The following is a 24827-nucleotide window of genomic DNA, read 5'->3' as shown; positions in this document are numbered from 1 at the left end:
GCCGAGCCGGTGGAGCGCGGCCAGGGGGAGCGGCCGCCGGCCGGGGCGGGCCGGGCGCGGGGGGCGGAGCCAGGCCTTTTTATTGGGGCTGCGCCGGCGGCGCCAGCGGAGGTGTGAGCGGCGGCCGCGGTCGGTGGCTCGGAGGACCCAGCCGGGCGCGGATTCACGGAGACCCCGAGACCCTGAGAGGAGGTGAGGGAGCCGTGGGGGCTGGAGCGGACCCCAGGGGGGCGGCTGGGAGCCCAGCGGAGCGTGGCGGCGTGTCCGTGTGTGTGCGTCCGCGGGGACGCGTGTGTCCGGGGGTGTGTGCCAGGTTCGCAGGTGAATGACGCGCGTGGGTCTGCGCGTGGGTCTCGGTTTTGCGCACACGGGTGTCTGTAAGCGCGCGTGTGATGGCATCGGGATGTGTCGGGCGGGGAGCACAGAACGAGGGACCCCTGCCACGCTCGCGTCCCCTTGAAACCCAGCCGGGCCGAGGGAAAGCGTGGGCCCTCCGCCCCCGGAGCTCTCCGCCCGCGCCGTTGCGCCCAGGTCCCCCTCGCGCCCGCCCGCGGCGCGGGCAGGACACCCTGGTCCGCCGAGGGTCCGGGAGGGGCGGGGAGCGCCGGGCCGAGCAGGTTCATCCGGGAGCCGCTCCCGGGCGGCTCTCGGACCCGATCGGTGCCGCCCCGGCCCGGCCCCCTGAGGTCTGGGTCCTCGACGCCGCCGTGTCCGCCACCCGCCTGGGTGCTGAGGTCAGCGCGGGCTGTGTCCCCGGCCCTTGGGAACGTGTCGAGACACGTCCCTTAAGGGCAAGCGAGGAGGTGACTCACGGTGACAAGGGGACCCCAGGGAACGGGCCGAGTGAGGTCAGAACCCCGCCCGGGCTCGGGGACAGTGGCGACCCAGAAGTCGCCTTCCCTGCCCCTCCGCGCCTTGTTCCCCCATAGACACAGTGACCTATCTGGCTGGCACAGAGTGTTCCCAGGGAAGCCCGGACACCGGGAGGTCCAGGACCGGGTGTCCGGTCCCCGCCCCGTGGCGCGCCCTCGGACACCGGGAGCCGCGGCCCCGCGCTGAGTGGGCTCGCGCCCGCCGGTCAGCGCAGTAGTCCGCCTACCTCTCTCCCGCCCCCGGGAGCCCCGGGCCGGGCCTGCGCTGGGGTCGCCGATGGACTCCGGGGCGCGCAGCCCCCGCTGGGCCGGGAGGGGGGAGGGGTCGTATCTTTGAGGGGTGGGGCTTCAGGGGGCGCGACGCTGCTCGGGGCCTCTGTGGGCTGCGTACCCGGCCCGGGCGCCCCCACCCTGGTGGAGATTCCCCCTCCGAGGGCGGCTGGACTGGCCGGAGCAGGAGGGGGAGTCGCCCTTCGGGCGCGGCTGCCCAGCGCGGACCACAGCGCGTCCGCCCGGCCACGGGCCTCGGGGGACCCCGGCGCCCTGCTCGCGGGGGAGAAAATCTTGGAACTGGTTTGGCACTTCAGGGCGCCCGGGCAGCTCCCCCGATCCTCCCCTCCCTCCACGTCGCGTTTCGGGGAGGACTTTCGAGCGGTTTTGTTTTCCTTGCTCCCGTCTATTTTTATTTTCCAGGGGTCTGACTCATCCCGTGCTTTGGGCGTGGAGATAAGGTGGAGGGACCAGATCCCTGCGCGCCTGTGCGTGCGGGGGGTGTGTGTGCGCGCGCGCGTGTGTGCGTGTCACGGAGACGGCGCGAGAGCGCGCGGTTACCCAACCGTGGCGGGGGTTTCGGGAGCCGGGCTGGCTCAGCGTGACGTGTTCGCGGCCCCCAGGCCCCCTCCCGCTCTCCCCCTCCCCACCCGGGGTGACGCGCAGCCGGAGTGGAAGCGAAGTTTTGGCGGGCGGGCGCTTTACAGGAAACTGACTCATCGCGACTCCCTGCCCCTGTCCCCGGCCCGGCCCGCGCGCCTCCGCCCTGCGCGCGATTTCCTGGAGACCGGCGCCCCCTGGCGGCCGGCGCGAGCGCCCACAAGCCGCCCCGCGCCCTGCCGAGAGGACCCCACTGGCTCCACGGTGTCCGCCGAGGGCTCGCTGCTTCCTTGGGGGTTAAAATATGCTTGGCGTCTGAGGCACAGAGGCCTACAAAGGAAGCCACTCTCAGTGACTTGTTTGTGAAACATCTTTGTGTTTCTGAGTTTGCTCTGAGCTGGCAGTTCTGGCAGTGGGCGCGAGAGCAGATTTTGATGGGGGGCCTATGAGAGCCGCAAGAGAGGAGGTCGTGCAAGGAGAGAGGGCCCCTGCCTGGAGGCCGGTCCCCTGGAATAACCAGCTCCCGGAGAATGTCCCAGACACATGAGGCACTGAGACCCACAGTGTCCATGTCACCCACCCTGTGTGTCCTCTCTTGGCGGGCACCCCGAGAGCGCCCATCTGGGGAGCTGCCGAAGGCTTATTTAAATTCTCTTGAATTTGAATTAAGTTGGTCTGGGGACGGAGGGGCCTATCAATCTATATTTTGAAAAAGCTTCCCAAGTGATTCTGCTGGGCCTCTCTGGTTAAGAAACCACGAAGTTAGAGAGTGTGTCGGGCTCAACACCAGAGCACAGAACCCAGGGCAAATAGGCCTGGCTTCAAATCCTGGCTGTGCCACTTGCGAGCTGTGTGACCTTGGGCAAATTACGTAACTTCTCTGAGCCTTGGTTACCTCTTCTGTAAAAAAGAACGAGTATACCCACTTTTTAGGAAAATTCATATTTGTAAACTTCTTAGAACAGCCCTTGGCACATAAAAATACATAAGTAAATATCAACCCTCGCCCTGAAGAGAGTGGACAAAGGTTATTTTAGGGCTCTGCCCACTGTACTGGGTGACCCCTCCATGAAGCAGTGGCCTTTGGCCTTTTGAGCTGTGTGGCTTGGGGACAAGTCTCATATCTGTTTGAACTCCTGGCCCTTAAACTTGGTGTAAGGTCACCTGGTGCCTGTGCTCCCTGTCAGCTGAGACCATGGGCTCCACTCAGTGTGCGAGGTGGAGTGGGGAGGGTAGGTGTGGCTCGGGGCCAGGGCTTCCTGCCCCAGGAGGCCACTCAGCACAGCTTTCCCCGTCAGAGCCCGCAAATCCGGACTTGTCCCCAGGAAAACCCAGTCCTTGCTAAGGGGGAGCCAGGCCAGAGCAGGGCAGGTGGGTGCCAGCCTCGCTCGTGGGCACGCTCCCCTCCCTCTCCTGAGGTGGGAGGGGAGGAACCGGGCAAACCGGATGCCTTTCATTTTCTTCCCCTGCAAAACTTGGATGCAGGCACACGGGCAGGGGCTTTGAGGTTGTCTAGACGTCTGTCACCTGATGTGCCTGGCAGGATGTGGCCCAGCCTGGGAGAAATCGTGGCCCTGCCCTGCCCCACCCAGCTCCTCCTCACCCCCAGGCCGCCGCCTGATGACATCCTTGGGAAAGGCCCTCGGCCCCCAGCACCTGTCAGCTGCTTTCTGAGGAGGGTGGTGGCCCCGGGAGTGCTGGGGAGGAGGCCCCGGGAGTGCTGGGGAGGAGGCCCCGGGAGTGCTGGGGAGGAGGCCCAGCCGGAACTGAAGGCGGAGTTCTGCCGCCTGTGTTTTCCCAGGACTTCTGTAAACCAGGGGCCCCTCCAGGCACGTTAACGCCATTAGCTCAGTCGGTGCTCACATCTGTCCTCTGAGACATTCGCTCTTCCTGTCTCCATTTTACGGTTATGGAAAATAGAGCCCAGAGAAGTTAAGCCCTTTCTCCAGGGTCACCCAGCAGAGCCTGGGTTCCAATCCAGGCAGAGCTCACAAGACACAGCCTCTCAACTCTTCCATCCACCTTGCTTGGAGGGACGCCCCAACGATGGCTTGAGCTTGCTTCCTCACCCACGCTCTTTAAACCTTCACACAACCCTGCTTTACAGATGAGGAAACTGAGGCCCAGAGACATTAAGTGGCTTTTTAAGTGGCAGAACTAGGAATAGAACCCAGGTGTTTTTTGCCCCAAAGTCTGGGTACTTTTGAGATGCAGAGCAGGGTCACCCCACATGGGCATCAGGTGGCTGGAGGACCTGTCAGCCTGTCCGTTCATTTGGGAACTGACCTGCTGGCCAGGGCTGGGGCTGGGGAACTGCTGGAGCCTGGCAATTCACACCTACGAGCTTGGGGCATTCACACCCAGGAGGGACACCTCGGTCGCAAACAAATTGATTTTAGCTGATAAGACCGGCAAACAAACAGGCCCCTGATCCTGCTGTCGCAGTAGCCTTGCCTTTGTTGACACAGCTTGCCCTTCAGCTTCCTCAGTGACCTTGGGGTGCCAGGCTGGCTGAACTCTGCCCCTGCCCAGTGTCTCTGGGGAGGGGGGAGCCTGTGGGGAGGAGATGATGGGAAATCAGCTGGAAAGAGCCGGAGAGACCCTGTGATCATGCTCTCCTGGGAGGACCTCACCTGAGACCCTGTGATCATGCTCTCCTGGGAGGACCTCACCTGAGACCCTGTGATCATGCTCTCCTGGGAGGACCTCACCTGAGACCCTGTGATCATGCTCTCCTGGGAGGACCTCACCTGAGACCCTGTGATCATGCTCTCCTGGGAGGACCTCACCTGAGACCCTGTGATCATGCTCTCCTGGGAGGACCTCACCTGAGACCCTGTGATCATGCTCTCCTGGGAGGACCTCACCTGAGGTCGCACGGAAAAGCCCGGCCTGGGGAGGGAGGGTCCAGTTTCCCGAGTGACCTGGGTCCCCTGTGTCTCAGCAGCAGGCGCCATGTCGGAGCCGGCCAGGGATGCTCGTCCGATCCCGCGTGGCAGCAAGGCCTGCCGCCGCCTCTTCGGCCCGGTGGACGGCGAGCAGCTGCGCCGAGACTGTGACGCGCTGATGGCCAGCTGCGCACAGGAGGCCCGGGAGCGATGGAACTTCGATTTTGTCACCGAGACACCGCTGGAGGGCGACTTCGCCTGGGAGCGCGTGCGGGGCCTCGGCCTGCCCAAGCTCTACCTGTCCCCGGGGCCCCGGGGGAGCCGGGACGACCTGAGAGGGGGCAAGCGGCCCAGCACGTCGCCTGCCCTGCTGCAGGGGACAGCCGAGGAGGACCACGTGGACCTGTCGCTGTCCTGTACCCTCCTGCCTCACCCCCCTGAGCGGCCTGAGGGGTCCCCGGGGGAGCCTGGCACCTCTCAGGGCCGAAAACGGCGGCAGACCATCATGACAGGTGAGGACAGGTGCAGGGAAGGACACTGCAAGGGACCAAGGCTCTCAGAATTCATGGTGCAGGGGCTAACCTCTCTGGTCCAGCTTGCTCATCAGGCAGAGGGGGAAACAGGCCCAGAGAGGGGAAGCGATTTGCCTGGGGTCACACAGCAAGCCTGCAGTCAAGACCAACTAGCAAGCATTTATTGGGAACATTCATTATATGCCAGGCCCTTTGCTAAGTTTCTAAGTGGATTTTGTTTAGTCCTCATAGCAATCCTGTACCAAAGGACATTCTTGCCCCCCTTTTATAGGCAAGGAAACAAGGCTCAGAGAGCTGGAGTGATTTGCCTAAGGTCCCACAGTGAATTTGCAGTGGAGAGAAAACGAATAACAGTAATTTCCTGACTGTCCTGTCCCGTCTTAACTCCCCTTCCCATCACACACACACACAGACACACACACACACACACACACACACGCACACACGCCCCGCCCCCCTTCCCTGCCGATTTTGTTCTCTCTGGCACTTTTTTACTATGAACAGCTCCCTCCTTATCTTGATATTGTCCATGTCCCCAGTAGGGTCTTATCTCCATCAGAAAGGGGTGTGTATCTCTCTTGTTCGTTGCTGAATCCCTGGCACCTAGGATGGCGTCTGGCACATAGCAGGTGCTTGACCAATGGCGAATGAGTGATGCTGACGTTCGAGCGTTGCTCTGCCGGGCCCTGGGCCAAAGTCTTCACAGAGAGCATTTTATGAATCCTTAGAGCATCACCCTGGCGTTGTCCCCGTTGTTTGGATGAGGAAACTGAGGCTCAGAGATGCAGCCAGGACCCCACTGCAAATCTGCAGCTGAGTGAGAGCGAACAGTAGTGATGATGATAATAATAACTAACATTTCCACGGCCCAGGCACTGAGCAGAACACTTTCACGGAGTATCTAAGGGAACTCCTAGAACAGCGTGGTCCAGTCGAGCTCGGCAATAATGCACGTCCGGGGCCACGACCCCGTCAGCCGTTGAGCGCCTGACGTGTGGCAAGTGCAACTGAGGAACTGAATTTTCCCTTTTATTTGGTTTCTGTAAAGTTAAATAAGCTTGCAGGGCTAGTGGCTCCTGTCCTGGGGAGTGTGGCTTGGAGCCAGCCTGGGATGGAGGTCCCATCATCAGTCACATCTGTGAAGCTGGCAGGAGGCTCCGTAAACGCCCCCTGGGAGACAGGGTGGAAGTGGCCAGAGCTGTCCCTGTGCTTGGCGACATGTCCCTTTGGCCTTAGGGTGGGGTCCCTGGCTGGCTGAGTGGCTCTGTTGTACCTTTCTCCCCCCGGCCTGGCTGACTTCTGTTCTCTCTCCCCAGATTTCTACCACTCCAAACGCCGCCGGATCTTCTCCAAGAGGAAGCCCTAACCTTGCGCTCCTGGAAGCATGGGGCTCCCGTGGGCCCCTGCCCCATCTTTGGCCTTGGTCCTTCAGTTTGTGTGTCTTAATTATTATTTGTGTTTTAACTTAAATTCCCCCCCATGTACATACTCTGCTTGCCACCCCCGACCCCAGCCTCTGGCATTCTAATTATTTAAAAAAACATTAGACAGCAGAATGATAGGCTGATTAGAGGGCTAGGTATTTTTATTATGCAATTATTTAAAACCCCCTCATCCTCTGCTCTCCGTTTCCTCTCTCCCCAAGTCAGGCGGGGCTGGCATGACCCTCAGCCGCTGGGGGCTGCTCTCCAGAGGGGCCTGGCTCCCTCGGCTCACTATCTCCTGGGCTTTATAAGGTTCTGCCCCTTTCCTGCATCCTCAGATCTGAATTCCTTACAATTTGAGAAGTAGACAGATAGCACTTTGAAGGGGGCCCAGCAGAGTGGGGGAGTCATCAAGACTTTGGAGCGCCCTCGCCTCCTCTAAGGTGGGCAGGGTGACCTTGAAGTGGGCACAGCCTAGGACATGGCTGGGGACTTGGCACCCTCCTGGCCCCTGACCCCCCACTCTGTCCTGTGAAGCCTGGGGTAGGTAGGGTCCCGTAGCAAGCCACCCCGCCTCCCCGCCCACCCCTCTGCCGCCCACAGGGTAGCCAGCCTCAGTGTTGGGCCTCTACCCTGTTGGCTTCCTCTGCACTTTTCGAGGAGCCCAGGTGCCCCTCTTTTTTTTTTTCTGTTTGAGGAAGATTCGCCCTGACCTAACATCTGTGCTAATCTTCCTCCACTTTGTATGTGGGTCACCGCAACAGCATGGCTGAAAGGTAGTGTAGGTCCACAGTTGGGATCCAAACCTGTGAACCCAGGCTGCTGAAGTGGCGTGTGCCAGACTCGACCACTGCACTACAGGGCTGGCCCCCCAGATGCCTCTTTTCAAGCTGGGCTCTCCCCTCCCCCTCTGCTCCTCCCCTCTCCCCCCGTCCTTTCCCTCCAGTACCCTCTCAGCCCTGGATGGCAGCTCTGGGGTGCCTGTCCCCCCAGCTCGGTGGACTGGAAGGGAGGGCCGTGCTCAAAGCAGGGCTCTCCAGTTCTCCCTCAGGCAGCTCGGGCAGCGACCGCCTGCTCCTCCTGGCTCGCAGGGTAGGGGTCCTGGGTGGTCGGACAGGCCTCCTTGAGAGGGGAGCTCTCTGTGTTAGGGGTTTGTGTGGGGGCAAGCAGATTTTTCTAGGAGGGAGAGGGTGCCCTCAGCCCCTGGACCTCATCCAAGGCCCTTCCCATCTGCCCCACCCTCCCCCGTGTTGTTGCACTTTGAAAAGCAGCTGAACAAGGAGTCAGATGTTTGAAGATGGCGGGAGGAGAGGCTGTGGCTGGGGCACACCAGTGGGCCACTCTGGGCCCGGGAGTTGGGCGCTATTGTCTTTCCTGGCCCTGAACATGGAGCCCCTGACTCCAGACAGCTTCCAGCTCCCGTCACATCCTGGCCTGGGCTGTTTTCTCCTGGCTCCTCGTGTGTCCTGGTTCTCCCGTCTCCACCTAGACTGTAAGCCTCTCAAGGGCAGGGACCACGTCCTGTACTGCTCTGTCTCCTTTACAGCCTCTCCCCCAGTGCTGGTATACAGCAGGTGCTCAATAAATATTTTGTGATAACTTTCCTTGTAATAGTATTGTTGTGGTCAATATATTTCGTCATTCATAAGAACAAGTAGGTGGAGGGTTTTTTTTATTGTTTTTATAATTTTAAAAGTTAAGCATCTAAATTTAAACACAGAAAGCAAACAGAAAGACCATGAGGCAAAAAAGACGAACAAGGAGGGGCTGGCCCCGTGGCCGAGTGGTTGGGTTCGCACGCTCCGCTGCAGGCGGCCCAGTGTTTCGTTGGTTCGAATCCAGGGCGCGGACATGGCACTGGTCATCGGACCATGCTGAGGCGGCGTCCCACATGCCACAGCTAGAGGAACCCACAACGAAGGATACACAACTATGTGCCGGGGGGTGTTGGGGAGAAAAAGGAAAAAATAAAATCTTTAAAAAAAAAAAAAAAAAAAAACAAGGAAACAAAAACAAGAAATCATCACAGCTTTGCAAAGATCGCCAACTGTCAATATTTTGGTTTGTTGCGTTCTTTTTTAGTAAAGAATATATCATAGCTTGACATCATTAGTCATCAAGTAAATGCAAATTAAAACCACAATAAGATACCACCGAGTACCTACCAGAACCACTAAGATGAAAAAAAACTGACGATGCCATGTGTGGGCGAGGGTATGGAGCAGCTGCAATTTTTAGACCTTGTTGGTGGAAGTATAAAATATTTCAACGACTTTGCAAAAACCATTTAGCAATAGCTTCTAAAGATGCCTCCCCTCGTGCCCACTGCATGACCCAGGGATGCCATACCTAGGTTTGTTCTCAAGAGAAATGAGTACATATTTCCAGCAAAAGACATGTTTATAGCAGCATTATTCTTACCAGACCCAAACCGGAAACAACCCAACTGTCCATAACAGAAGAATAGATATGCAAATGGTGATATATGTATGTAGTGGAATACCGTACAGCCTGAAAAAGAACAAAGTACTGTTACATGCATGTTCTGATGATCTATTTATAGTTAATCACCTCAAGACTTAGTGGCTGAAAACAATAATCATTTATTTGCTCTCAATTCTGCCATTTGGGTGAGAACTACTTTTGAAATGCTGAATAATTCCCTGCTGTACAGGGCTTGGCTTCGCTCCAGCGCCCTAGTGGTCTGAGATAAGACTCTCCCATCGGGGCTTTTCAGAGACCCCCCCACACTGTCTGCTCATCTCCCGTGGATGTTCCTAGTACGTGGGATATGCTGGGTCATAAGTCCCAAGCGCTGTGCCCTATCCTGGACCTGTTGCAGAGCTTTTCTCTGGACTCTGCTCAAACATGGCAGCTTCCCGAGTCACCCATTAAAGGGGCTGGAGAAGTGTTTAGTAAACGGCCTCCAGAGTCCAAATTGGCCTGCCAGTGCTGTGCCTCTTTTTGGTGGTAGGATGTCCACGGTATGTCCTTCCCCATAGAGGGAATATCCCATCATGCCCCAGTTCATTTGACTGCTGAAAACTTAACTAACGTGATGGGTTTCAGAATTTTTGTAGGGAATGTCAACATGACCCACTTTTTTTTTTTTTTTTTAAGATTGGCACCTGAGCTAACATCTGTTGCCAATCTGTTTTTGTTCTTCTTCTTCTCCCCAAAGCCCCCCAGTACATAGTTGTATATCCTAGTTGTGAGTGCCTCTGGTTGTGCTGTGTGGGCTGCTGCCTCAGCATAGCTTGCTAGATGGTGGCATGTGCTCGCCTGGGATCCGAACCAGCGAAAACCCGGGCCGCTGAAGCGGAGCATGAGAACTTAGCCGCTCCGCCACGGGGTCGGCCTCCGAACATGACCCACTGTTGATCCCCTTTCCTGATATGGGTTGGAAAGAAAGTATTGGCTATATTATTAGCTTCTTACAGTCAGAGGCGTGTAGACTATTCTAGTAACAATACCATATCTGATATAAGGGCTGCAATTAGGGCCACCACGTGGATAACCATCGATCACCACGCTTCGTTTCACCTTCACAGGAGTAGTCTGGGGTGGATGGCATGGGGACATGATGAGGACCATCTTGCATCCTTTACATCTTTGCAGGTGGCTCTGGTCTCTGCAGTTCCACCTGGGATGCAGTATTGCTTCTGACCTACTATCTTGGCTAGTGGAGTAATTTTAAAGGCTTCTGCTTGGTCCTCTTTCCCATAGATTAGGGAACCAATGTGAGAGTTCTGTCAACTGCTGAGTAAATCCATCCCAATTTGCACTCAGGGATGAGGAAATAGCCACAGACCCATTGGACCCATTCATCACCTGGCCTCGTGTGTCCCCTACTCTAAGAGGGGGTTATAATGGTATTTGGGGTCATCTGGTACCAGTGTAAACTCAGACTCTGTATCCAACCGACCTCAAAAGATCTGGTTGTTCCCTTTTCCCCAGGTGGTTTACTTGGGAGGTGGTTCCTGGAAGCCCAAGGAGAGTGGCAAGTGGGAGAAAGGAAAGGAAAAAGCCAATAAAGGTGTTGGTGAGCAGTTCTTCTGTTGCAGCTGGGACCTAAATCCACTAGAGGTCTGAGGAGAGCATGTGGAACGTGCCCCAGAATTGTCCCTCTGGGGCACTTGCCTAGCTACCTCTGGGGTACTTAACTCCCACCGCCATCCATTGCAAGCCCAGGCTGCTCCTCACGGGCGGAGCAAGTTCCCGTGAGCTGGAGAAAACCAGGACTCTCTCATTTGAGGTGAGAAGCTGCATCCCTGCCAGGAACTAATTACCAAATCTTCGGGTGAACACAGAGGCTGTCGGGAACGTGGCTGGGGCATCAGCAGGGCTGCTGTAACCACCCTTCAGCCAGCCTACTGCCCAGGTGAGTATGTTGGCAGAAATCACTGTAGCTTCCACCTGGTGCACAGGAATGTGAGTTCCATGGCAGGGGGTGGTGGGGAAGGGGAGGTGGAAGAGTGGAGCGGGGGCTGGGGTGGTCTTTGCCTATTTTGTTGCTGCTGTATCCCAGCACATAGTAGGTGTTCAATAAATGTTTGTTGAATGAATGAATGATTCACCATGGCTTGAATCTCCTTCCTGATCCGAGCGCTTATCTCCCAAGCCCCACCCTAGGCCCCAGCCTGGACCCTATCCCATACTATCCCAGCTCCCAGGTCACTTGACATCGCTTGACAGTCAGTCTGGCACATGAACCAGGCCATCTGCCCATCGGTAGGATGGAGAAGTTGGAGATTCTCTAACTCAGTTTCCTTTCTTTTAACAACCACAAAAATAACAACGGCTCACGTTGATTATCACCTGCCTAACGTCGTTCCAAATGCTCCCTATGGTTTATAGCATTTCATCCTTATAACAAACCTATGAGGTGGGCCCTTGTATGGCCTCTATTTACAGATGAGAAGCTGAGGCAGCAAGCCCTTCAGCCCCGTGCCTGAAGTCACGCCCCTAGGAAGTGGTGGGGAGCAGGATATCCACGCTGCCCTGCTTGTGACCCAGGTCACACCGCCTCTTTGATCAGCCAGAAAGGGGAAGTGCCTCGCCCAGCCTCTACAAGGGGGCGCGAAGAGGAGGCTGCTGGACCATCTCCTGCGTCTTTAAGGTAACCTAGGTTTTCCCAATCTTACGTAAAGTGTGCTGTACAAATGCAACTTCAGAGCAAGCTCCCTGCCTGGTTCCCCGCACGACTGCCAGCCTCCTAAGCTCCATCTAGAGGTGGTTTGGAGCCGGCAGCTGGAGGCAGGGGACCCAGGCCTCCTGGTTTGAGCCCCCCGCTCCCACCACTGCACCCCAGCACAGCGCATCTTGCCTCAGGGGCACTGAACCATGAAGTGAAGTCAAGCATCTTTAGGGAATTGAAAATTCGTGAGTGTGAAAACTTTCCCATTCATAAACCGTCTGGCTGTCTTTGATCCTTGTTCATTAACTCAGTGCTTGTAAAATTTAGTTTCTGAGCTCAGTGTTTTTAAATCTGGCGAGACGAGATTTTAAAACTAGCTCCACTGTTTCCAAAAAGGAAACTTTCTGGATCTGACTTTTCCTAGCACTTGCTGCTGACCTTGTGCCAGTTGGCTCTGGGGCGGGTTTCTCCCCCGGGGCTGGTGCAGAGGGCAGGCCGGCCGGGCTCTCACCGCCCCCAGACTCCACTCCGGGCACTCTGAGGGCTGTGCACCCTCTCCCAGGCTCTCCCGGCCTCTCTTATTTCTGTGGTTAGGAGGATAAGGGGCACATGACCGGGGAGTGCCTTGAGATCCTTGGGCTGGGTCTGGAAATCCAACCTCGCTGTGTTCCCAGAGAAGTGGAGAGAGTCCCGAGCTGGAGAGACAAAGTTCTGGATTTGCTGTATTTGCCCAAACCCAGCAGCAAACGCTGCTGGCCCTACTCTCAGAATTTATCCAGGGTCCAGGCACCTCTGGTCACCACCTCCAGTGCTGCCTCCTGTCTGAGCCATCGCTTCTCGTCTGGATTATTCTGACAGCCCCCTCACGGTCTCCCTGCTCCTGCCTTTACCTCGTACAGTCTATTCTCCACAAGGAAAGCAGCCAGGGGATCCTTTTAAAACCTACGCTGGATTGTGTCACCCTCCAGTGGCTTCCATCTCACAGTAGAAACCCAGGTCCTTACACGGCCAACAGGTTGTACTCTTACCTCTGACTTCATCTCCACCTGCCCTCCATTCCCTGCTCCAGCCACACTGGTCTCCTCACTGTTCCTCACAGACACAAAGCCTGCTCCTGCCTCAGGGCCTTTGCACTCACTGTGCCTTCTCCCTGAACACTCTTCTTTCAGGTCTTCTTCCTTGTATACTCTATTCCACTATCACCTCCTCAGACAGGCTTCCCCCAGACTACCCATCTAAATACACCTCCCACCATTCTATCCCTTCACCCTGCTTTACACCTCTTCATAGCACTACGTTACATATGGATTTTTTATGTCTTTTTCCCCCCATTTTTGTATTCTCAGTGCCTAGCACAGTGTCCGGCACATATTAGGTGCTCAATAAATAATTGGTGACTGAAACAATGAATGCCTTATTTGGTTTAATAAAGTCACAGAAACTCTCTGAGTATCAATTTTCCGGTGGTAAAAAAAAAAGGGGTGAAAGGATGGTTGGTTGTGAGAATGTGTGTTTATTTAGAAATTAAATTTATTACTTTTGAAAACTTTGTTTTGAAATAATTTCAGACATACAGAAAAGTTGCAAAAATAGTAAAATAATTCCCATATACCCTTCCCCAGCAGTCCTTGAATGTCACCATAATTTTACCACGTTTCCTTCATTATTCTCTCTCTGAATACGTACAAATTATTCTCAGATTTAATTTTGAATGGGTAATGTATAAAGATGGCACATCTTCTCCATCCTTCTCCGTTCCAACACTTTTTCTCCTCAGCCCAACTGCTACCAGCTTCTTGGCTCTTCCATCAGAAATATTCTATGCATTTACAAACAGATATGAATACCCATGCATTTATATAGCATAAATTTCATCCACACACATACAATTTTTTCTTCACGCAAAGCATACTACGTTCACTGTTTCCCACCTTATTTTTTTCATTCAACAACATATTTAGAAAGCCATTCCATATCGATCCACCTGGATCTTTCTCATTTTTCTTCACAATTGCATAGTAGGTCGATATGTGGACGGATCAGAGCTCATTCAACCAGCTCCCTGTTGATGGAAACTTAGGTGGTTTCCAGTCCTTTGCCACCACAGACAATGCTGTGATGAATGTCCTTTCATATCATCATTTTTTACATCACCTGTGGGACGAATGACTGGAAGTGAAATTGTTGAGTGAAAAGCTTTTAGCCTTCTAAATGCTGATAGACATCACCGCATTGCTTTTCATGAACGGTTTACCAGTTTATGTTCTAACCAACAATGTGTGCAAGTGTTTTCCTACATCCTTTATAACATAGGCTGTTATTTTTTTTTAAATCGTGTCAGTTGGATAACTTAAAATGATATCTCATTGTAGTTACAATTTTTATTTCTTTTATTATGAGTGAAGATTAACCTTTTTTTCACGTGTTGAAGAGCAATTGATGTTTTCCCCCATGCATTGTCTATTCACACATGGTGCCAATTTCTCTAATGCATTATTGATTTTTCAATGATCTGTAGGAACTCATGATATAAGGAGGAAATTAGCTTATTTTCTGTGATATGGGAATATTTTTTCACAATTCGTTTGCCCTTTGATTTGTCAATGGTGACTTTTTTTTTGCTACTCAGTCTTTTTTTTTTTTAATTTTAAAATTTCTGTATAGCAGAATATCTCAATTTTTTATGGCTTCTAATGCTTTGTGATACACCTGGAAAGGCCTTGCCTGCTCCAAGATTATTTTAAAATTATCCCATGACCCCTTATGGCATTTGTTCAAACATACACAAAAGTAGAGCGAGGGATGGAATGAGCCAGTGGTTCCCCCACCAGCTTCACCAGGAACCAGAACCAGGCCAGGGCCTGTGTATTATTTGGTCTGTGTCCGGCTCCTTCCCCTCATCCCTTGATTATTTTGAAGCAAATTCCAAATGGTATATAATTGTATGATTTTTATTATTATTATTTTTTTTGGTGAGGAAGATTGGCCCTGAGCTCGCATCTGTTGCTAATCTTCCTCTTTTTGCTTGAGGAAGATTGTCACTGAGCTAACATCTGTGCCGGTCTTCTACTTTATGTGGGAGGGTGCCACAGCATGGCTCCATGAGCGGTGCTAGGTCCGTGCCTGGGATCCGAACCTTCAAACTCTGGGCCACCAAAGTGGAACCTGTGAACTTAACCACTATGCCATCCGGCTGACCTCCAACTGTAAGATGTTTTCAATACTTAAACTTTTGATCCACCCGTAATTATTTTAGAGTTAGACCTCCACCTTGGTTTTTGCAGATACCTAGCCCATTCTCCCGGTTGTTCAATGAAGAAACCATCTTTTCTCACTGATTTGAAGTGTCACCTTTATCAAACGCTAAATTCCCACGCATGTTTGAGTCTATTTCTTTATTGTGTACCATTGCTTTGTCCACTTAGCTTCACGCTCCAGTACCACACAGTTCTGATAGTCGCAGCTCTACGAGACGCTTTGGTATTAGGTTTGACTATTCTGTAGAAGACGACTTGGGTGTCAGCCTCCCCTGGTCTTCCAAGCCGCTGTCAGAGAGTGAGGACCTGAGGTCAGACCTGGGGTGCGGTTACCTCAGCTCGTTCTGTCCCCGGCTTTAGCCATAACTGTGCCCATCAACGCTCCAGCTGGGATGAGGCGTGGCATCACCCTGGCAACCAGAGAGTGGGATCTGAGTCCTAGCTTTGCCGCTGAGGGCTGGGTGACCTTGAGACTTCTACCTCACCCTTTGGAGTCTCTGCTCAGAAGGGCCTCCCTCCCGGCTCCAGCAGCTCCAAGATTCTAGAGCGAGGGGGCCTCGGGAGTACCAGGCAGCGTTGTGAAAGGATAAACAGTGGTCACTTCTACAGGAAGTCCCATAGATTAACACAGGAGATCAGCTCTCTGGGGAACGGAAAGAGTGGTTGGGCAAGAGACAAGACAGTTAACAGCTCCACAGCTCGTGGGCACCTCGGGGCAGTGGCTGCCTCATCACGGGGCCAGGAGGCACGGGTCTGCAGGCACAGCTGGGAGCCTTCAAGAGGTGGGAGCCACCCGGGGTTGCAATGCTTCTTTTCTGTGGAGGGGTGAGGCTTGGGGAGGGAGCAGCGGTCCCTGTCCAGCTCCTGTGACAAGGCTGTGGGTTTGGTCTAGTGCATGGTCTGCGTGGTCTAGTGGAGGGCACCGGGGCATGAGGCTGGGGTCGATTACCGACCCTTCAGTGGTTGTGTGACCTTGGGCAAGTCTCCTGGCATCTCAGAGCCTCAGTTTCTCTGTCACGTTAGTGAGGGGAAGAGAGAGGGGAAGCAGACCAGAACAAGGCAGTAGTTGGTCTCTCAGACCCGCCAACTGGACAGTTGGGTTCTGTAACCGTTGCCATTACGTGTAGTTGCTGGAGTAAGTGGGATGGAGAACAGACCCAGGTCCTCGCCCATTCGTGAGAGAATGATGGCCCTGGGGAAGCCAGAGGTGCCTGTGGAGTGTATTGCACTCCTGCCACTGACGCCCACCCCCCTCTTGTGTGCTCTCCACTTCCTGACCTGCGGTGCCCACTCTCCCACCCAGATCCCACGAGCCCCCGGCAGGGAGCCGGGCCTGCAGACGCCCGGGAGGGGGATCTGTTTGCTCTATTGTTTGGCTTCAAGCTTCATATGATTTCTGGGGAACATGGGGAGATGTGGCAGTGCTGAGGGGTGTGCGTGTGTGTGTCCCTGGTCACAAGGGGGCTTCTGGCTGTTAAGGGGGTGAGATAGCGATGATCCAGTCAGGGGAGCATGGCAGAGGAGGGGCGTGATGGGGTGCCCCCGCTGGCTCACTCAGAGGGCTGCTGTTCTGAGTGACTCTGAGGGGGCAGGGACCTTTGGGCATGCCGTGAGAGGTGTCACATCCGACTGTGAGAGAGCTGCCCGTGAGGGAGTGCTGGGCGACGGCTGACTGACTGGGAGCCGGCTGAGGAGGGAGGGCGTGTGTGTGCGCGTGGGTGGGTGGGTGTGGTGCACGTACAGGCGTGTGAGGATTGACCGAAGGATGTCTCCACTCTCTCTGCATGGCCATGCCTGGCCTCGAAGGGGGCACAGACTGTGTTTAAGATGTTCTGTGAGGCCGTGAGGGGGAGCACACCACACCCGGCTGACGGTGACAGGATCTTCAAGGCAGTGCTGGTGGTGGGACACCCGCCTTCCTGCCCCAGGCCTCCTGACAGGCAAGGAGGGGCCACCGAGTGACCCTCCAGGGAAAGAAGGACAGGCTGGCTCACGGGGCAGATGCTGAGGCCCGTGACAGCATGGGGGCTGGCCAAGGTGTCCAGAAGGTGCCGCTTTCTTACAAAGTGCCAGGGGACTGCTGGAAATGGGCAAGGAGGCACAGCTCAGCCAGGAACTCCTCGAAAGGGATGTCGAGAGTGTCCCATGTCCTGGGATACAGCCACACGGGATTTATTTCAGGATTCTAGTTTCCTTTACTTGTGGGAGCCTGACAGACTCAGCGACGTGGCACCCATGTCACAGGAGACTCTTCCCCTAGTGCTTTGGTTCTAGAAACTTCCGCACTGGGGATCTTATCTCGCTGCCTCGCGTGTGTTATCTCCATCAGCAAAAGTACAGGGGAAACTTCTTCTAAGTCTCACAACCCCGAGCAGAGCCTGCTCTGCCCTGCTCCAGCGAGGGCTTTTGTGCTCCCACAGAGGAGCCCCTGTTCAGGAAGTGGTCTTGGGGGAAGTCCCTCCCATGACAAACCGGGAGAGTGGATCTGGTGCCACCACCGCTGCTGATGTCGTGGCTTGGGCCTCCCTCCCTCAGTTTCCTCATCTGTCAAGTGGGGATAAATCATATCTGTACAGAACCTAGCTTTTATGACGCTCAAATGGAATTTCACCCTCATCCGTGCTGTCACCACCATTGTCGGGGCATCTTTGCCCAGCGGTCACTCTGTGCATGGCAGAGCCAGGAGTAGTGTACATGGATCATGAGTTAACAGACCACGTGTGCCGAGCGCCACCCGTGTGCGAGGCACCGGTCTCAGCACGTGGGATGGAGCAGCGATCGGAAGAAGAAACTCCCTACTCACAGGAGAATTGCGTTTCAGTAAGAGGAGATGGAAATTTACAAAATAAACGAATAAAGTGACAAGTGCTAAGAGACGTAAAGCCAGAAAGGGAGGTGGACCGTGCTGGGGAATGGGAGGTGGCGTTTCAACAGCAATTATCTCGTTTAATCCTCATGGCAACCGTGTGGTCAGTATGCGCCTCATGTTCCAGTGAGGAAACTGAGGCACAGGGACATTGAGCGACTTGCCCAAGGTTGCACAGCTAGCGAGCGGCAGGGCTGGGAGACGCAGAGGTCTGTCTGACTCCAGAGCACCGACTGGAAGTCCTGGGCCTCCTTTTCCACATCTGGGTGTCGGGAGGGTGGGATGGACTGCCAGGAGAAAGGGGCACCTTGTCCTAATTCACACTGAGGGGACCCCATGTATCGTGGCAGGCCCGCTTACCACTTCACCGGCATTCAGCTGGTGCTCGCTAACTGCTTGACACTTAAGTGAGTGCTAGATCTTGGGAAAGGTTTGGGCAGAAGGAAGGCTTCTCAGAAGAGGTGTGTAGGTAACGGCTCTTTGCGGGGAAGAGGTCCTGGTTTGCAGCATCAGCCGGTTCTCGTGGTGTGAGTGCTCCCCGGTGCTGATTCCAGCCAGTCGGGGAGGAGGGAGGAGCACAGGTGGCTTCGAGAGCACCTAGGCTCTGGCTCCAGGACACACTGCAGTTTTACATCTGTGATCTCAGAGACGGAGAGAAGGAGAGAAACAGAGAGACAGAACAGACAGGAAGAAAGAGAGACACAAAGACTGGTGGAGAGAGATTCTACTTCACTTTAAAGTTTAGGGGCCTCCCCAGGGTGAGGGGTTTCTTCATTCAAGTCCTAGGCAACCTCTGGGAGGGAACTTGCCCGAGGCGAGGCGACCTACGGGCTCTAGTCCCCTGCAATGAGCCCATCATCCCTGAAGCAGAGCTCCCAGACTCCTCTACTCAGCCTGTCTGTGATCTTTGGCTCCAATGGGGGCCTTGTTCCCGTTGCCTCAGTTCCTTTGCACCTGCTGTTCACTGCTTTTAAATCCTGCCTGCCTCCTTTAGAGCTTGGCTCAAGTCCTCTCACCTGCAGGAAGCTGCCTGACTGTGTGCACATTAAGCCCCTTCCACTCCGTACAGTTTTCTGTACCCCAGACTTAGTCCCCCCAGGGCAGGCCCAGACTCTACCCCTTCCAGGCTCCACCTCCCTTTTTCCTGGCCTGGGGACTCACCTGGACAAATCCTTATCCATCAAAATCCTTATCAATTGACTGACCTAAGACCTTCAGTGACAAATGAAAGAACCTCAATTAATGAATTGGACAACCCTTGCTTGAGCACCTACTGTGTGCTAAGGAGCTGGGAGCAATTTGGACCAAGGCATACGGTGACATCCATAGGGGGAGCCCAGAACATCATGAGGCCACAGACAAGGGGGCACTGAACCCTGCTTGAAGTGTGGGGGTGGCTGCAAGGAAGGCTTCTTGGAGGAGGAGGCCTCTAAGGTGAGGGAGGAAAAGGTATCAGCTAGACAAGGGGGTGAGAGAATTGGGGTGGTTTGGGGCAACACAAGCAAGGGTGGGAGGGAATCTGAGATTCCAGGAACAGTGTGTGGTTCAGAAGGGTTGACGTGGACCGTGAGGATGTGGGGGTAGACCCCGGCCGGCACAGGGTTCTCTCATATGACGGCTGGAGAAGACTTGTGACAGTTGAGGATTCCAGGCAGAGGGAACAGAGGGCGAAGGCCCTGAGCAGGATGTGCTGGAGGCCATGGTGGTGGTGGGGAGGGGGCAGGGGGGCGTCAAGTCAGAGAGTCCAGCACGGTCTGATCAGGCAGGGCTGCGTCTGCCGTGGTGACGGGGCGCTGGGGGAGGCTGGCAGCAGGGAGTGGCTCTGCTCAGCAGCCCAGTGCCCCCTCACGTCTCCTCTGTCCCCAGGCCAAAGCAGCATGGAGAGTGAGAGAGTGCCCCGAAAAGGCCGGAAGCTGGGCTCCAGCCGCCGGCGCCAGATTCGAGAGCTGGCTGATGGCCAGGATGCCCCCGTGGCCCCAGATACAGAGTCCTGGTCCTCCCAGGCAGCTGCAGAACTGCAGGGCTTTTTCAAGGACTGTGGTGCCAAGGAAAGGGGCTTTGTCACCCGAGAGGACCTGGCGGTGAGTCTAAGACCCCCTCCCACCCCTGAATCCCTTTTCTACAGCCTTCTGAGAACTCCTATCCCAGGAAGGCAGGGCTTGCCTGCTCCTTCCCCTTCTCTCTTCTAAAATTTGCTGTCAGAAAAGACCAGGAATTTGTTTATACTAACGTGTAAATGACTGATAAGGCTTTATGTGTCACTCTCTTCCGGAAACACTAGCATTTTAACAAAGGAAAGGACTTTAAGCCAAAGAGGTAACTTGCAAATGCTATAATTCTAGGTCCATTGAGTAGGAAAGTTTATCTTGGAGAGCAGTTAGAGCCCTGGAAATCAAACCATGTTGACGACTGATGATTCTTTAGTTTTTCCTCATTCCCTGCAAAGGGACCTCCGTGGTTTGCTGGTCTCCCTGGGCCTGCCGTCTCCACGCTCCAGACTTTGTCCTTCCCCCATCAAAACTGACTCTCCTTACATTCCACCCTCAGGGACACAACAAAGTACAAAGAGCTGATGTTAAAATATAATTTTCAAAAGGGTTAAAAAAAGAAAAAAGGACTGTTGAGTACACCTATCCAAGGTCTTATCTAATTAGTTATTGTTATTAATTAATGAGAGAACCAGTAACATGTTGTGACAGGTTCAAGAGCATTTGAGAAGCAGGATTTTTATGGGCCACTTGAGACAAGAGCGTTAGGATAAGATCACTGAGTTCAACTTTAAAAATGGCTAATGTCCAACTGGCCATAAATCTTTGGGGTTATCTGTTCTACTAGACGAAAATTCTTCTCATGTCTTCTGGACAAAAATCTACAAGTTAACAAGTAACTTCAGTTAAGTCTGGGACTTTTAATTAAAGGTAAACAATGAAATGAACTGAGTGAATTCCTCTGGTCTAGACAAAGCCTGGGTAGTCTTTACCCCCATATATTATTGAAAAGATGTGCTGCCTTATTTCCAAGTTTCAGATAATTTTTCTTTGATCATAAATAACCTCCAGAGTTTCTTCTTGCTATAAAAAAGGCTGGTCTCGTTGGGTTTGGCTTGAGCATTTCCATAGGGGCAGGGAGGGTGTAAATGAAACAGCGGGGCCTCCTTGAGCTTGCTCTGCAAACCTGGGCTTTCGAAGTGTTGAGCCATTTTAGCTTCTGTTCAGAAGGTTTCTTAGGGAATCTCAGGTTGGACTTTTAAAACCTCTATTTGCTCTTTTATCTAGAGTGACCACCTCTCCCAGTTTGCCTGGAGGGCACCTGGGATGTGGCACTTTCACTGCTAAAACTGGGAAGGTCTTGGGCAAACTGGGGTGGGTTGGCCACCCTACTTCTCTCCTAAGGTGAGGAAACCACGCCCAGGACTCTCTCTCCGCCAGCTTTCACCCATAGCACCTGTAAATGTGAGTGACTGCCTCTCTTCTTGAGGTTCTCACTTTTTCTAAGGTCCCTCTCCTGCCCAGAAGTGGCCTTCCTTATCTCCTGGTCCAGCCACCCTGCTGGGAGGGCTTCGCAGGCATCGGCTCCATGGGTGTTCCTTACAGTGGACATGTCCCACCTGATTAAACGAGAATTATTCCCCAGTATGACACTCCAGTTACACAATTGATTTATCCAACTATAGCCCAGCTAGAGGGAGGGCAGATTCTTACTGAGCTTGTGTAAAGAACTATATTGCCACGGACCCTGTGTAAATAACTATATTGCCATGAAATTATATTGCCAGTAAAAGTATTGGTTTCTAAAGCAGGAGAGGGTCAGTAAGATTCAGATACCATTTAAAATGTTTAATTTCAGTTTACAAAAGCATAATCTACTAAACCAAAGGTTAGAGACAGCTCAAGAAGACAAAGAACTTCCTTATAGATCCATAAAAATAGAACAATAAAAAATAATGCCAACTATATTCCCAACAAATAACCACAACTAGATTTCCTCGAATCATTCTTTCAGTTCCATGTAATTAATTCCTGTTCCGCCGGATCTTGGGTGAGCTGGCTGTTTCTGGACTCAAAGAGACCCAGAAACTGTCAGTCGGCTAGCTCAATCTGAAAGTCAGCTAGTGTCAACTCAGAATTGTGTATCTGAGGGAAGCATCAGTAGTTCGTAGAACCTGGTACCGGCCTTTCCCACAAAGTTTTGAGTCTGTCCTTTGTGGAAGACACAAACTGTGGCCTGCAGCTTTTAGCTGAGCCCTCAGGCAAGTGTAGGAAACATAAACTTATTTAGTAACGAGACTGAAAGGCTGTGGTTATTTATGACAGTAACCAATAATATCAGAGTGGAAGAGAGTAAAGTTCCCCATTGGGATACAGTACATCCCTAGTTCATAAGGGTTTGATCAGTGTTTCCCCTGAAGACAAGAACAAATTAGGAATGGCAGAGGTGTTGAAAGATCTCTAGGGCCTTTCCATAAAGCATGTAATTTCTGAAATATTTATATTAATAACATTTACCTGTGTAAGCTTACCCTAGGAAAGGCTGAAAATCTCTTCTGATTTGACGGTTCTTCCTATAATGCTCTTTTGTTTTTTGAACTCAAGTCATGTTTAATACCAGATTTCATTACAGGTTAAAAGTCTGAGTTTTTGTTTTCTTCCCCATGCAACAAATATCACAAGATTTTTCTTTATTGAGAATGATCAGTTTCTCATCTTTTAGGAGCAGGTGTTAAACACAACTGTCTTAATTAATCTTAATGAACTTTTAAAATACATTATAAGTTATCTATATTGTCCAAAAGAACTTTAGAAATATTTTAGCTTCAAGGGTTTGAAGTAAGAATTTCCCTATAATTTTTGAAAATCATTTTTTTCATATGTTTTTAAATTGAGGTATAATTGACATAAGCTTATATTAGTTTCAGGTGTACAATGTAATGATTTCATATTTGTATGTTGCAAAATGATCACCCCAGTAAGTCCAGTTAACATCTGTTACCATACATAGTTACAAATTTTTTTTCCTCGTGACTAGAACTTTCAAGAGCCACTCTCCTGGCTACTTTCAAATATGCCATAAAACATTGTGGGCTGTAGTCACCATGCTGTCCACTACGTCCCCACGACTTATTCATTTTATAACTGGAAACTTGTTCCTTTTGATCCCCTGCACCCATTTTTGCCCATTGCCACCCTCCACCTCAGCCAGCCACCAGTCTGTTCTTTATATCCATGAGCTCGATTTTTTTTGTTAGATTCTACATGTAAGTGAGATCATATGGTATTTCTGTCTTTTTCTGTCTGACTTATTTTGCATAGCATAATGCCCTCAAGGGCCATCATGTTGTCGCAAATTGCAAGACTTCATTCTTTTTTTATGGCTGAATAATATTTCATGGTATATATATATATATATATATATATATATATATACACTACATTTTCTTTATCCATTCATCCTTCGATGGACATTTGTTTCCAAATCTTGGCTGCTGTAAATAATGCTGCAATGAACATGGGGGTGTATATATCTTTTTGAATTAGTGTTTTTGTTTTCTCCAAGAAAATACCCAGAAGTGGGATTGCTGGATTATATGGTAGTTCTATTTTTAATTTTTTGAGGAGTCTCCATAATGTCTGATATTGGGCAGGCAAAATCAAAAGAGCTACCAGAGAAGATCTGGGCACTAGATTAAGATAAGATCATGAGGGGCCGGCCCAGTGGTGCAGCGGTTAAGTGCGCATGTTCCGCTTCGGCAGCCTGGGGTTCGCCACTTCAGATCTGGGGTGCAGACATGGCACCGCTTGACAACCCATGCTGTGGTTGGCATCCCACATATAAAGTAGAGGAAGATGGGCACAGATGTTAGCTCACAGCCAGTCTTCCTCAGCAAAAAGAGGAGGATTGGCAGCAGATGTTAGCTCAGGGCTAATCTTCCTCAAAAAAAAGAAAAAAAAGATAGGATCATGGGAGTTTCAGAAATATTACTTGATTACCTATTTAATCAAAGTGACAATCAAATAAAATATTTTGAAATAAACATAGAAGAAGTTAACAGGATTGCAAGGATATTTAGCTCTTTCATAAGAGAGATGCCTTAGCTTTTTATTTTTTTAAAAATTAGAACATGATAAAGCCAAACAAAGCAGAGAAAATTGTTCTGTTGACATATGAAATCAGTTATCTGGGCAACTTACACAGAAGATAAATAGTAACCTCTTTTGAACGCTTGCTAAGAGTGGTAAGATCAATTTATCATTTTAATAGAGATGGAGCCAAATTCTAGCTTTGCATTAACATAACATATGGCAGTAAAAGTTCCACAGGCTTTTTTTTTTTAATTCATTTTTAAACTCATCAAGACTGAGCCAAATTTGGCAAAATGTTAACCTATTTCAGAGCTTATTTTCAGATTAGGTGTAATAAAACAAGGTGAATAACGTGCCCTCTCAGCAAAGCCTCCACAACTCTACGTCCATTCTGCTTTTGCCTTTTTATCCTTTTTCATGTTCAGAAACAACCAGACACTTAAGACAAAACCACTCCCCTTGTCCCTGGGAAGGCAGAACCGTGTCCCATTTCGCCTGCAGACACAGCTGCGTTTGTCCGCCGCTGCTGTTCCCAGGATAGGCTCCAGCATCCGTAGTGATTACAACTTTTACAAAGCAATTAACTTCTATTTCACAGAAAGAACGGGGGCGTAAGTAACTGAGAAGTGTCTGTCTTGCACAAGCATTTCTGCAGACCAGCAGAGCTCACAAACACACAGAACACAGCTTTCTACAGTCACACATGTACCGTGCACAACTTTTAAAAAAAATTGTGATAAAATACACACAACGTAAAATTTGCTATTTTAACCATTTTTATGTGTAGAGTTCAGTGGCATTAAATAGATTCACGTTGTCGTACAGTCATCACTGCCATCCATCTCCGGAAGTTTTCGTCTTCCCCCGCTGCAGCTCTGTCCCCACGAAAGCTAACTCTCC

The 24827-nt window shown here is 52.0% G+C and overlaps 2 protein-coding genes across 4 annotated transcripts in view; both read left to right on the top strand.

Moving 5' to 3' along the window:
- The first annotated feature begins 65 nt into the window (after positions 1-65).
- CDKN1A (cyclin dependent kinase inhibitor 1A) lies at positions 66-8198 on the top strand. Of its 2 annotated transcripts, none has more exons than XM_014830969.3 (3): positions 66-192; positions 4690-5142; positions 6480-8198. In XM_014830969.3, exons 2-3 carry the CDS (start codon positions 4698-4700, stop codon positions 6527-6529), a joined length of 495 nt encoding a protein of 164 aa, XP_014686455.1. In that variant the 5' UTR covers positions 66-192; positions 4690-4697; the 3' UTR covers positions 6530-8198. The 2 variants fall into 2 exon arrangements, with proteins under 2 accessions (XP_014686455.1, XP_014686456.1); XM_014830970.3 differs by having other exon boundaries at positions 70-192; positions 4687-5142.
- A 7454-nt stretch (positions 8199-15652) lies between these two features.
- The window catches only part of RAB44 (RAB44, member RAS oncogene family), a 30083-nt gene continuing 20908 nt past the window's right edge, over positions 15653-24827 (top strand). For both annotated transcript variants that reach the window (XM_014830989.3, XM_044776574.2), the window contains exons 1-2: positions 15653-15763; positions 19714-19928. In XM_014830989.3, the coding sequence (XP_014686475.3) occupies positions 19725-19928 (204 nt within the window). In that variant the 5' untranslated portion in view covers positions 15653-15763; positions 19714-19724. The remainder of the gene's footprint in view (positions 15764-19713; positions 19929-24827) is intronic.

This window comes from Equus asinus, chromosome 8 (genome assembly GCF_041296235.1).
Source record: "Equus asinus isolate D_3611 breed Donkey chromosome 8, EquAss-T2T_v2, whole genome shotgun sequence".
Classification (NCBI taxonomy): domain Eukaryota; kingdom Metazoa; phylum Chordata; class Mammalia; order Perissodactyla; family Equidae; genus Equus; species Equus asinus.
Note: the sequence above shows the minus strand (reverse complement) of the source record. Positions and strands in the feature narration are given on the sequence as shown.